The 14,426-nt window shown below is 39.9% G+C and overlaps 1 protein-coding gene across 6 annotated transcripts; it reads right to left on the bottom strand.

Annotated features, from left to right (window-relative positions):
- Positions 1–393: 393 nt before the first annotated feature.
- Positions 394–12,870, bottom strand: LOC128226949 (uncharacterized). Of its 6 annotated transcripts, none has more exons than XM_052937076.1 (2): positions 12,771–12,870; positions 394–1,572 (listed from the first exon to the last, which is right to left on the bottom strand). In XM_052937076.1, the coding sequence occupies exon 2, from the start codon at positions 1,501–1,503 to the stop codon at positions 466–468; it is 1,038 nt and encodes a 345-aa protein (XP_052793036.1). In that variant the 5' UTR covers positions 1,504–1,572; positions 12,771–12,870; the 3' UTR covers positions 394–465. The 6 variants fall into 6 exon arrangements, with proteins under 6 accessions (XP_052793036.1, XP_052793031.1, XP_052793033.1 ...); XM_052937071.1 differs by lacking the exon at positions 12,771–12,870 and adding an exon at positions 4,109–4,242; XM_052937073.1 differs by lacking the exon at positions 12,771–12,870 and adding an exon at positions 2,945–4,082.
- Between the last annotated feature and the right edge of the window lie 1,556 nt (positions 12,871–14,426).

Here is a 14,426-nt window from a genome sequence, read left to right on the forward strand (position 1 = left end):
GAAGCCAAAACCACCGCATTCACCCTGCACTGCGGAGCCACCTGAAAGGTAAAAACACGGCCCATTTCCCCGGCTATCCCCGGCATACCCTCGGACCTGGGGGCCGTGGTTACAACTGACTGGTGCATAAGTCATCCATTATTTTTTAATGGAAGCGGGGGTGACATATTTTTGTTTTCTTTTCTTAGATGACTGTTTAACCGTTGAATATGATTCGTGCTCTTTTTTATTGCATATCACCAGGACCGTATACATGTGTTTCCGGACGAACCTCGAACACGATCAAAAAACATGTCTTCTTATTTACATGTGAATGATATACGTTCGTCGACACCGTAGGTATGAATAAACGCCGTTCCCCTTCAGTACCGGACTGATACGCAAATACAGACCATAATTCAACATTTTTATTTGAGTCAATGCAACTTACGAGGCTTATTTATATGGTTTCATAATGGTCCTTTGTTATTTACAATAGCGTATGCGATGACACCTACTTGTAACCAGCTGTTGTACGTATTGATGTTTTCGACTGTATTTCAAAAGCAGTTTCAAAATGAATAAACATATTACAACCATAAATACAACAGCTGTATAACATATGATCTTGTCTATATGACTAAAGGCCCACCAGATGACCTGTCCGTCCAGTTGGTGCCACGTGGAGCCCCGGATGTGACGTATGTACGGGTCAAGCTCACGGGATGTTAATAAGTGCAACGTGTCGCGCCGTTTGAACGTGCGTTCACGTACCGTTAAGTAGCCCGGCCCCGTCGACATCATGGTGGTCAGGTAAGGCAGCAGCCACCATGTGTTGGCGCTCAAAAGTCCACAGAGAATGTACCAAAGGAACGGATCTCCAGGTTTTGCGATTAAGAAATCGCCACCTACACCAGCGGGCTGTGTCTTGTACATTATCATACTGGTGCGATTGGACAGTTTGCTAAAAATGCCATACAGATCTTTTCCCGAAGTTCTGATATCCAAATCAACATATATGCCTCCATATTTGTGTAGAATCGCGTATTTGGCGGCATCAACCCGCCTCACCCAGTGTCCATAACTGCTATATGTAGGCACAAGCCAGGGATAGTCATTACGTATAAGCCGTTCGACCATTCCGGCATTCCAAAGCGTGTAGTTGTAACCAAATTTCAAAGAATATTCTTTGCTCCAAACATATTTCGCACGCCCAAAACGTGCCGGCATTTTCAGCGAATCAACTCCAAAGAAACACTGGTGAATTCTCCTCGGAAATTCTACATGTGTTAAATCCAGGCCTGTGTCGATCTGTGTGTGGCACGTTGAATCTCCCACCCACAGTCGCCATATGTTGACTAGAATTACGCTGCATAGGACGGAGATACTAGTTACAATTAATAGACACAATATGCAACGACACTTTCGGTGGCGAGAGGTCATACTTCGGAATACGTTACAGGTGCATTTGGAGCGAGACACTCTAGAGGACGCAACGAGTGAAGGCGAAAGGTACTGAAGCATATTTTCAACGTTTTATGTTGATTTATCACATTTTATCTTCCTTGCCTTCTGATCTGAATACGATTCGATCTATAATTAAAAACAGAGTACATTACATTATAAATATCCACGTAAACCAGTTTAAACTCTCACAAAGCTATATATTTGACAGTTAAATATAAATTGGGTGAAAGGTGACACCACTAACTATCCACCATTATCCTTTCCTTTTTGAATCAATGGACCAGGAATTAAAAGCAAACATGTATAGAACAGACAACGATAAGATTGATCATAACAAGATATTACGGTGTTCCTTTAGGGTCATTGAGTCTTCGCGCTGGAGCGAAGACGCGAAGGGACGAAGGCGAAGACATGCAGGCGAAAGGTCGGAAATACGAAGGCAAAGGTAACGCTCCTTACTTTCGCCCTCGTACTTTCGCGTCTTCGCCGTCGTGTCTTTGCCAGCGTACCTTACGCTCCTCGGCCTTCGTTTTTTTTCGGACGACGGCGAAGACATGACCATACGAAAGTACGAAGGGATGAAGGCGATGACACGATGGCGAATATACGAAGGCGAAGAAGCAAAGTTACCTTTGCATTTTCGCCTTCGTACTTCAACACTTCCGCGCCTTCGTCTTCGCGTCTTCGTACTTTTGAGTACTTCGGCGTCTTTGCCTTCGCGTCTTCGCCTTCGTACGTAAGTACTTCCGCGTCTTCGTCTTATCCTTCGCGTCTTCGCCCTCGTACTTAAGTGCTTCCGCGTCTTTGCCTTCGCGTCTTCGCCCTCGTACTTAAGTACTTCCGCGTCTTCGTCTTATCCTTCGCGTCTTCGCCCTCGTACTTAAGTACTTCCGCGTCTTTGCCTTCGCGTCTTCGCCCTCGTTCTTAAGTACTTCCGCGTCTTCGTCTTATCCTTCGCGTCTTCGCCCTCGTACGTAAGTACTTCGGCGTCTTTGCCTTCGTGTCTTCGCCCTCGTTCTTAAGTACTTCCGCGTCTTCGTCTTATTCTTCACGTCTTCGTCTTGTTCTTTAGTAATTTTACATATTCGCCTTCGTTCTTAAGTTCCTTCGTGTATTCGCCTTTGTCTCTACGCGTCTTCGCTCCTTCGAAAAGACACGATGGCCTAACAGAACATCATGTTAACATTATTATATCATTGAACCTTTTAGCATAATTATGTAGCCTCACTTTAGCGACTCAAATTAAGAAAAAAAATAATAATATTATGTTTAGTTACTAAAGTATGCGATTTTAAATACCCCATTTCAGATTTGATCCAGTGTGAAAAAAATACTTTCTATTTCGTTCAATTACATGCCAAACATAAATATTTTTTCATTGACCTTAAGGATAGTAATACAAAATGAACACATATATAGGGGTACCACAGACGAGATACTTTAATTGTAAATGCACTCACATACACAGCTAAAAGTTCAAATGTTCCAGCTTAAGTACCTGGCTCCTATGCTCTCATACATATCCCAAATATGAAAAACAACACACTATTAAACACTGACGTCATATGTAAAATCACTGCTGCACCCGCTCTAAGACAACATCCCTTGAACTTCCATAATAATAGAATAAAAGAAAGAAAACAAATAAAAATACAGCGTCACGGTAAAAAAAGATGTATAGAACAACAATTATATGTAAAAGCAGCCAGAGTCAACGCCAATTTGACATTAATGAATTCGATGCTTAGTTTATCATTTCTGAACGTCGAATAATCAATTCAATACAAGCATTACACGAGGAAACTTCCTTATTTACGCACGAGTTACCAAGCCCATGCCTAATATTACTCTTATAATCCTCAAGTTACCGCTAACGTAGTAAATACATTTACAGTTTTTAAACATTTTGTTCAACCAAAACACGTTTTCAAACAAGTATATAAGACCATGAAATAAATTATGCAATTGCTCCTCCGTTTTAAAAAATCTATTGTAACGTGATCAATTTTTAAAATTGAAAATAATTTTTCCATTCAATGAATAATCTGATATATTTAAATTAATACTTGAATACTAATGTTTCGAAAATTTCAATATGTAAACTGTATACATATTATGATATATAGTTTAATGGTCACTGTCTGCAGTACCTTGAAGTATTCTCATTCTCTTTTGTCATGTACTTTATATGCATGCACCTATAACATGCTATAATGTTTGTGTTGAATACCCACGCCATTGCTTTTTGTGGTGTTAATTACAGAGTATTTGAGAACTAGTAAACAAAATGGAACATTGATTTACGCGCAGAATTAAACGAAGCATAACGATGCATTATAAATGTCGAACATTCAATGTTTAACTTAAAATTACAGGACAACAAAAACAGAGACATAAGTTTTATTAACAACGCGTTATACATCGATATGAAAACACCTAAACATTATTAACACTACTTTTATTACATTTTGATGAAATTAAACTATCTTTGACAATCTAAGTTAAATTGTATGTTCGGTATTTAAGAAAATGCACAACCTACAAAACCCTTTAAAAACCGCATTGCTGTCAGTAGCAACAGTATAAATATAACATATAGTAATTTAACATATATACAATACAAATAACTACCAACCAACAGTGTAATAACCATGACACTAACCTTAGTTTTCCCTTTATTACTTAGTTTATTCGTACTAGTATGTCATAAGGTAAATATGTAGGCGAGGTGTCGTCTTACAGTCAAGTGTGTGTTCATTCGGAGCTCCTCGGCCATTTTATCGAAAACAACCTCGGATGTATGCAGGTACATCAGTTGAAGTAGTTCATAAAATTTTGAATTATATCATTAATTAAATGTAGTGTTTTAGAGTTGTATTTATTGATCTAAGTTTAAATTGATTGCCATTGAACTGTTTTATTGCAAACATATTTAAGAATCCCAAGAGTAATGTCACAAAGTTAAACTGCTAAATAAAATTACTACGCGATCTACTTGCAGCGGACTTAAACGTACCACTTTTTGAGTATGTAAACCGTCCAAATACATCCGAGGTTGTTTTTGAAAAAAATGGCCGAGGAGTTCCGAATGGTGAGTGTTCGGTTTTTTTGTCACGTGATCGCTTTGGTCTATTGTCATTGGATAGTAAGTCCGATATTTAAAGAAAAGGCGCGAAAAAAATCTGGTGTCATCGATAATTGTAAAAATACCGGTGTCAAATACTATAATTCATGATGATTAGTTGAGCTGTGAAGATGAAATAAACACTCGTTTATTTACTCAGACGCATTGATGTATTGTTAATGTTTTGTAACCATGTTTTTGTAAAAATACATTATGTTCTGATAGCATGCGTTTAGTAAATGGCAGAATGGTTTGCTGATGAGCTATAGAAACAGTCAATATGTGTAACGATGGTAGCATTCATTAAACACTCAACACATTTCTTCAGTAATTTTAACACAAGCGTCTTCCTCATTACTTAACTCGTATTAGATATTGTTTTACATTAACACAAAGATGAAAAAAAAAAACGTTAAGTAAACTATTTATATTCCATTTGCCCAGAACAGAGACATATCGTCTATTAAACATGAATATTGTAAACAATTATAATGTATGAAGAAATATATGTATTACAAATATAATACAATTCTGAACGTCAGCATCGAACTACGTCAAGTTGATTACGAAACCATATTAAAGGGGCTAGACACCAGAAGATCCCACAATCGGCATGTATTTATTTCCACAAAACAAGCCTAGAATTGTCAATACGAATTATGCTACGTATGCCACGGCAGCCCCGTTTCAGACAACCGTGGAGAAAACGGGATAAACGTGAGACAGCGCAGGGGAACGGGATATGCAAACTAGTCAGACCGTTATTGCCGTGCATGCCGGGCCAGAATTTTAAACTGTCAAAAAATTTGCCACGGCAGCCACGGTGTGGATGAGAAACGTAGTAGGTCTTAGTAAAACGGGGTAAACGCAATGACACGTGACAGTAAGTGACAGTACGTGACAGTTCGTAATAGGCCGTTACACAACTTTTAAATCGTCCGTAGAGGGGCGGGAATCATATGTAATCCCCGGCATCTGACGTTCCTTTCTAGTTGTGTCACGTTGTGCTTCGTTTTGTCACGGTTTTCACGGCAAGCTAGGGAGGACGATAGCCGTTTCGTTACGTTTCATTTGCGGTGAAAACACAAAATCTTCTTCATCTTGGGAATTCACGTTTACTTGTCGAATTATTCTGATACAGTGATTGCTGTTGCCTGGGGGATTTTCTTTATACCGTGGACACAAACGTAATCCAAAGGTCTGCGGTGTTCGCGTTCGATGCATAGGAGGCCTTGACAAAACGTGGAAAACGCATCAGACCTGGATGAAGACGTGAACAACGTGAGGGATCAGAACGTATCGGACCGGGACGCAACGTACATGCATCGCTGGTAGACCGCGCCCGGACCTTAGTGCGCCTTGGACGAACCACTTTTTCGCCCCTACGGCTTGTCACGGTTACCTTGATAAAACGTGAGGAAACTTAGCACAACCTAACAAAACTTGATTATGGAGACAGAAATGGCCAAAATCCCACGGCGCAATACGTTTCGGGCAAACGGGGCTGCCGTGGACACCGGGAACATAGTGTAAACGTAGCATAAGTAAGAGGCCAATAATACATCACTTTACATGATTAAAAGAATATTGCGGTGAACTTAAAATATCGCATAATAGTTTCCCAGTTTATAATGTGTATATTTAGCATGCGAAAGTCACGTGCTTAATACAGATAAATACGACACTATTTTTAAATTTACTGGAATTAACGTGGTAGACAAAGGGACAATAAAACCACTATCGTACAGTTGAATACCCAATTTCTGGGCATCGATTTTCTACATATTTTGCATTAATGTTCAAAAAAGACCAAAACATATTTTAAATTTATTTTTGAAAAGTGCATTTGAAAGAGAAAACAATTCTGCATCGTAATCCGCTGGAAGATAAGGGATCGGATGTCTATAAATAGCTTTAAAAGGCAAAACAAGTTTTAGCTTCTTCTTAATTCAATGTAACTTTGAGTGACCAACAAAACCCTAAAAAAGGACCAAAATGTTAAAATCATACTATTAAAACAAACCTATCATCTTCAAAAGTAAGAATTATCCTAACACATATATAGGAAGTAAGTTGATCGGTTGAAAAAGTAATTCGTGAGAACTGTTTAACCATATTTTCCGTGTATATCTCTACAGGCCTTTTTGCTTCACGGGATTTGTTGGCAATAGCCAGTAAATTTCGAATAACGCAACAACTGTGAGAGATTCGAATAACACAACCACTGTGAAAGACACATGTATCGTAAGCGATGTAATACATCAGTTAGTAAGATTCAATGCGTTTTACACAACGATATCAGTTTTATGCAAGTATTTGACTACTTTACGGTTTCTTTTTTCTTGTAATTGTATCATCTGGTGTCTAGTCCCGTAAAAATGTTATAAAGGCGTTCTAATCCTATAGAAATAAATAGCACACATTAGGTTGACTGGAATAGTTCGTATTTTGCATAAAGTCAATAAATTTCATTATAATAGGCCAAACGAAGTATATTCGTTTTAAATATATTCTACGTAAATCATCGTATACATTACAAATACAAACGAAATGAAAATCATCTTCAATATCACCAGTGTTACAAATGGTGCAATTGCTTTGATTATGGGCAATTTCATTTTTTACCGCCCAGTTTCAATACATAACTGGTGAGACGAGAGTCTTAAATTAGAAATCAAAAGACAAGATTGTGTGATGATAAAATAACAAGCACACACGTATGAATAAAACCAAACTGGGTCACAATGAGTTATATACAATGAGAACTTCAGAACGTCTCCGGCATCATATGCCTAGATACTACTAACAAGAAGTCTGTTAGTAATTATATTTCTGATAAAGTATTAAAGGATTATTTACTATTTTAAACAATAACATGACAATCATGTATATTGATGATTTCGAATAATTTTGTAATAATCTTCCAATCACTTAACGGGGATTTGAGACTGTTTGGAACGATTGATAAAACAAAGTATTTGCTGTTGATAAATTGCTTTATGAATATCTTATCGTATCATGTGACAGTTTCAAGCAACTCTAAAACTAAAACTCTCATCCCCTGACAAAATTTCCTTCTCTGGAGTAGGCGAACCTTTCTTACATCAATTGTGTGGCTACCATTTTCCCGTTTACTCCTTTCTGAAATACGAAAAGATACCCAATCCTGCCTTAAAAACGTTATTTTGGAAATAAGCAGTACTTACTGAGTTCATTTAAGGAATGAATTGCGGGGTTGATGTCATTATCGGGGTATGAACGCAATTGGGTTGGTCAATGTGTGTGGGGGACTCCACGCGTACTTTGACCAACCCAATTGCGTTCATATCCCCGATAATGAAATCAACCCCGCAATTCATTCCTTATACTTACACCAATAGTTCATTATTTCATCCAAGAATTGTTAAAAAAACACTTCATTTCATTTAAGAAAACCTTTCAGTAATCCGTTCTTACCCATTCTGTAAATAGAACGACCCGACTATAACCGGAAACATATTTTTTCAAATGACGTCACAATAACGCGGGAAAAGATCAACCACTTGAAATCACTTTAAAACGTAAAATTGAAACACTTCTGGTACCAATATATTTAAAATATAATAAACTAACATCGATTGATGAACGCAAATGCCGAGATGAACGCAAATGCCGAAATGACGTTCATTTAAGGAATGGAAGTTGAGGTGTAAATATTATGATTTTAACTGGGATACATGTATTGATACTAATATAGATGTGTTCACGTGTAATGTTGCAAACCAATTAATATTGCTGTTTCGCTTATATGTATAACGTCCAAACTGTCACCATTCGAACATCAGATCCACCTTGGTTCCATAATGAAATCCGTAAATCTATTCGCAGAAAAAATGGTGCTTACAAACTAGCAAAACATAAAAACATCCATTCAGGTAAGTCAACCCACAAACGCATACGAAATCAAACAAACACACTGATACGCTAAGCAAAACAATATCAATTTAACAAACTTGCAGAAGCAATAAGTGATCCATCAAACCAATCCTCAGATATTTTGAAACTCATAAAAAATACAGCGCTATACAAAACTATAGCACGCAGCATCCCGTCACACAGACACAACAATCAGTTATACGAAGACACCTTGGACAAAGCAAACATTTAAAAAAATTCTATTGACGTGACTCCACTTGAAATTGAAGATTACCTTCGTAATCTAAAAAGGGGTAAAACTTCTAGTCCTGACCTAATTAATGATGTTGTTTTAACGGAAGTCTCAAAGGCACTGCCGACCCCGCTTGCAAATCTATAACATTACTCGCTGCGTACAAGGAAAGTTCCCCCACTGCCGACCCCGCTTGCAAATCTATAACATTACTCGCTGCGTACAAGGAAAGTTCCCCCACTGCCGACCCCGCTTGCAAATCTATAACATTACTCGCTGCGTACAAGGAAAGTTCCCCCACTGCCGACCCCGCTTGCAAATCTATAACATTACTCGCTGCGTACAAGGAAAGTTCCCCCACTGCCGACCCCGCTTGCAAATCTATAACATTACTCGCTGCGTACAAGGAAAGTTCCCCCACTGCCGACCCCGCTTGCAAATCTATAACATTACTCGCTGCGTTCAAGGAAAGTTCCCCCACTGCCGACCCCGCTTGCAAATCTATAACATTACTCGCTGCGTACAAGGAAAGTTCCCCCACTGCCGACCCCGCTTGCAAATCTATAACATTACTCGCTGCGTACAAGGAAAGTTCCCCCACTGCCGACCCCGCTTGCAAATCTATAACATTACTCGCTGCGTACAAGGAAAGTTCCCCCACTGCCGACCCCGCTTGCAAATCTATAACATTACTCGCTGCGTACAAGGAAAGTTCCCCCACTGCCGACCCCGCTTGCAAATCTATAACATTACTCGCTGCGTACAAGGAAAGTTCCCCCACTGCCGACCCCGCTTGCAAATCTATAACATTACTCGCTGCGTACAAGGAAAGTTCCCCCACTGCCGACCCCGCTTGCAAATCTATAACATTACTCGCTGCGTACAAGGAAAGTTCCCCCACTGCCGACCCCGCTTGCAAATCTATAACATTACTCGCTGCGTTCAAGGAAAGTTCCCCCACTGCCGACCCCGCTTGCAAATCTATAACATTACTCGCTGCGTTCAAGGAAAGTTCCCCCACTGCCGACCCCGCTTGCAAATCTATAACATTACTCGCTGCGTTCAAGGAAAGTTCCCCCACTGCCGACCCCGCTTGCAAATCTATAACTTTACTCGCTGCGTACAAGGAAAGTTCCCCCACTGCCGACCCCCCTTGAAAATCTATAACATTACTCGCTGCGTACAAGGAAAGTTCCCCCACTGTCGACCCCGCTTGCAAATCTATAACATTACTCGCTGCGTACAAGGAAAGTTCCCCCACTGCCGACCCCGCTTGCAAATCTATAACATTACTCGCTGCGTTCAAGGAAAGTTCCCCCACTGCCGACCCCGCTTGCAAATCTATAACATTACTCGCTGCGTACAAGGAAAGTTCCCCCACTGCCGACCCCGCTTGCAAATCTATAACATTACTCGCTGCGTTCAAGGAAAGTTCCCCCACTGCCGACCCCGCTTGCAAATCTATAACATTACTCGCTGCGTTCAAGGAAAGTTCCCCCACTGCCGACCCCGCTTGCAAATCTATAACATTACTCGCTGCGTACAAGGAAAGTTCCCCCACTGCCGACCCCGCTTGCAAATCTATAACATTACTCGCTGCGTACAAGGAAAGTTCCCCCACTGCCGACCCCGCTTGCAAATCTATAACATTACTCGCTGCGTACAAGGAAAGTTCCCCCACTGCCGACCCCGCTTGCAAATCTATAACATTACTCGCTGCGTTCAAGGAAAGTTCCCCCACTGCCGACCCCGCTTGCAAATCTATAACATTACTCGCTGCGTACAAGGAAAGTTCCCCCACTGCCGACCCCGCTTGCAAATCTATAACATTACTCGCTGCGTACAAGGAAAGTTCCCCCACTGCCGACCCCGCTTGCAAATCTATAACATTACTCGCTGCGTACAAGGAAAGTTCCCCCACTGCCGACCCCGCTTGCAAATCTATAACATTACTCGCTGCGTTCAAGGAAAGTTCCCCCACTGCCGACCCCGCTTGCAAATCTATAACATTACTCGCTGCGTTCAAGGAAAGTTCACCCACTGCCGACCCCGCTTGCAAATCTAAAACATTACTCGCTGCGTTCAAGGAAAGTTCCCCCACTGCCGACCCCGCTTGCAAATCTATAACATTACTCGCTGCGTTCAAGGAAAGTTCCCCCACTGCCGACCCCGCTTGCAAATCTATAACATTACTCGCTGCGTTCAAGGAAAGTTCCCCCACTGCCGACCCCGCTTGCAAATCTATAACATTACTCGCTGCGTTCAAGGAAAGTTCCCCCACTGCCGACCCCGCTTGCAAATCTATAACATTACTCGCTGCGTACAAGGAAAGTTCCCCCACTGCCGACCCCCCTTGAAAATCTATAACATTACTCGCTGCGTACAAGGAAAGTTCCCCCACTGTCGACCCCGCTTGCAAATCTATAACATTACTCGCTGCGTACAAGGAAAGTTCCCCCACTGCCGACCCCGCTTGCAAATCTATAACATTACTCGCTGCGTTCAAGGAAAGTTCCCCCACTGCCGACCCCGCTTGCAAATCTATAACATTACTCGCTGCGTACAAGGAAAGTTCCCCCACTGCCGACCCCGCTTGCAAATCTATAACATTACTCGCTGCGTTCAAGGAAAGTTCCCCCACTGCCGACCCCGCTTGCAAATCTATAACATTACTCGCTGCGTACAAGGAAAGTTCCCCCACTGCCGACCCCGCTTGCAAATCTATAACATTACTCGCTGCGTACAAGGAAAGTTCCCCCACTGTCGACCCCGCTTGAAAATCTATAACATTACTCGCTGCGTACAAGGAAAGTTCCCCGCTTGCAAATCTGTAACATTACTCGCTGCGTACAAGGAAAGTTCCCCGCTTGCAAATCTGTAACATTACTCGCTGCGTACAAGGAAAGTTCCCCGCTTGCAAATCTGTAACATTACTCGCTGCGTACAAGGAAAGTTCCCCGCCAATGGAAACTTGCTCATGTCAGTGAAATATTTAAAAAGAACGACCCTCAGGACGTCAGCAACTACAGACCCATTTTTCTGCTGAGCGTTCTCAGTAAGGTCCTTCAACGCATAACTCATACACATGTTTCCAACTTTTTCATTCGAAACAATGCTATATCGACTCTCCAATTTGGGTTCGTCCTGTCAATTAACTAGTGCCCGTGTATCATTCTGTGTGTATCCAAAGCTTTTGATAGAGTATGGCATCGTGGTCTGTTATTTAAGTTACAAAAAAGTTGTATAACAGGGCGTCTTCTCTCATGGTTTGAGGAAATCTTATTACGTTAAACAGTTTTATGTTACTTATTAAGTGGGATTCGCAAACCATAACTAATTAACCTGTTAGTGTGAAACATCTTAAAAAAGGTAATATGTGGCAGTTCTGGGCACATTCAAGCCTGTTTTTAGTGTTATGATATTTATCTAATTAAAAGGGTAACGCAAATATTAACTAGATTAGCTAGATAATTATCGCGAAAATTAAGTGGTTAAAACGGATCAATTCGTACTTTCGGGAGCATTTTCTGATATAGTTTCCATCTCGGCGGGAGTTCCCCAAGGTTTAATTTTAGATTCATTTCTGTTCCTCATAAATATTAACGATATCGTCGACGAATAACAATCAAAGATAATACTTTTTTGCTGACGATACGACACTATACATCGTAGTTGATAAATCTGTTGAGGCTGCTAATACATTGAATTCTGATCTTTCGCTCGGCTTTATATGCTCGTGAAGTACCTGCTCACAATTACCAAGGGTCTAGGGTAAACAACATCCACCATGCTCGCCTTCGAATGCATTGCAACATTCCAAATGCACATCTCTTTTCTAAGAATATCGTAGAAAGTCCCCTGTGTACATGTGAAGCAATAGAAGACACTTACCACTTTTTTCAAACGTCCATTATATACTATCCAAAGAATGGTCTTGTTTGGAAATCTCAGTACCATTACCACTATAACTATACGCATATCTTCCACCAAGTACAAACATTTATTGCCAACACCAAACGTTTTACAATTAATTTCAATATCAAACATACTCACCGTCTCTGACTCGGCTAAGCAACTTCTCCTTCCCTCAAATCGCTTTTCCGTTCTATTCGTTCACTCTTGTTCTATCTTCCGCACTAAACAATGCGAAACTATTCTTTAATTTTATGCAAATAGAAATACATGTATGGCAATTTCTGTTTTGCCCCGCGATAACGACATCCGCTGTTTAAATTATCAATATTTGTTTATTCTTCTTTGGTGACTTATTGTGAATTATGAACCACACATGTCAACATGCATGTCAATTTTGGTATTTCGCACCACATGTTCATTTTTCTAATGATATATAGAAGAGAGACTTATAAAAAAGCATTTATGCTTACTTCTCAATTCTGTAGATGCGTACTTTAATTGCTATTAGGACTTATTCTTGCTATCTTAAATTTTCAAATATTGACTATCATAATTACTATGTGATTATCTGACTACTTGGTATTATACGTGTTTTGAACTTAATATATTATCAAAATAAATACTGGTTCAACAAATCATCTTGACCTCTTACACGAGTAAAGGAAAATGTGGTTATATGGATATAACCCCCCTAGAAGCTGTGAGATAATTTAAGTTATCATGCAAGTTCGACCAGTTCCTCATAAAAATGTAGGTGAAAGGCTCGTGCCGGGTGCGCCCAACCACCTATGCCGCCCGAATATGAACATAATGATGAAACAGGCGCGTCAGTCTCTTTGACACACTGATCAGTGTCAATAACATTGAATTCATCGGAGAATGTTTATACATCATCATGTAACTCAGCTTGAAAACGTGACAAGCTTTGGTAGTGCTCGGTACACAACGCTCAAACATCGGATTAGCTCAGGCCAGAGTTTTTCTATCTTTAGATTTACGGGAGATTTTTCAAAAAGTTGGGTAAGGAGGAGGAAATAAAAATAAAAATAAAATGCATAAAATGTCTCAAAGGAGAAATAAATAAAAAATAAAACGGATTTTTCTCCGATTTTTTTTATTTTTTAAATCTTCTTATATCATGAAGACAAAACACACCTTACTTGTGTCAGCTATTTCATAGGCTGAAAAAAGGGTGATAGATCACCATAAAGTTTCAAAAGCATAATTAAAAGATCCTTTTAATCACTGAAAATATTGACCTCAACACTGTGAGTTCAAGCGCTCATTGAAATTAATTGTATATATTTGTTCGAAAGCATCTATGCATATGAGGTGCATATATTATCAACCCATGGATTTTATGAAACATGTCAGTGTAATAAAGAAGTTTAAATGGCCAATTCTAACCTTTTGCCCACAATATAAGCATATCCTTTCCATTGTGAAGTAATCAAACATTGAACACAGTTTCAGACACGGTATAATAAGGAGGTCAAATGTGTTTTTCTGTCTTTAACGAAATAGCACCGTGACAATTTACCGTGATGTGGTTTTTATATAGAAAATATAACCAAAAAAAGTAGAAGCCCTGATGGAAATTCCTCTTCACTTCAAAGTTTGACAGGGCTTACGGATACACAGACAGTCAAAATCTACATTTATGTACTTCACCAAAGAAAATTCGGGAGCATTAAGATAAATTTTACAAGTGTTATATGTTTCAAAAAAACAGGTCTAAGAACTGATTTTAGAATCAGTCCTGAAAAATATCCTTCTAATTCCAGCTATGCCCGT

The sequence above is a fragment of the Mya arenaria genome, chromosome 3 (genome assembly GCF_026914265.1).
Source record: "Mya arenaria isolate MELC-2E11 chromosome 3, ASM2691426v1".
NCBI classification, from domain to species: Eukaryota; Metazoa; Mollusca; class Bivalvia; order Myida; family Myidae; genus Mya; species Mya arenaria.

Coding starts and splice junctions, on each gene's coding strand:
- LOC128226949 (XM_052937076.1), bottom strand. CDS start 1,503: ATGCTTCAGTACCTTTCGCCTTCACTCGTTGCGTCCTCTAGAGTGTCT.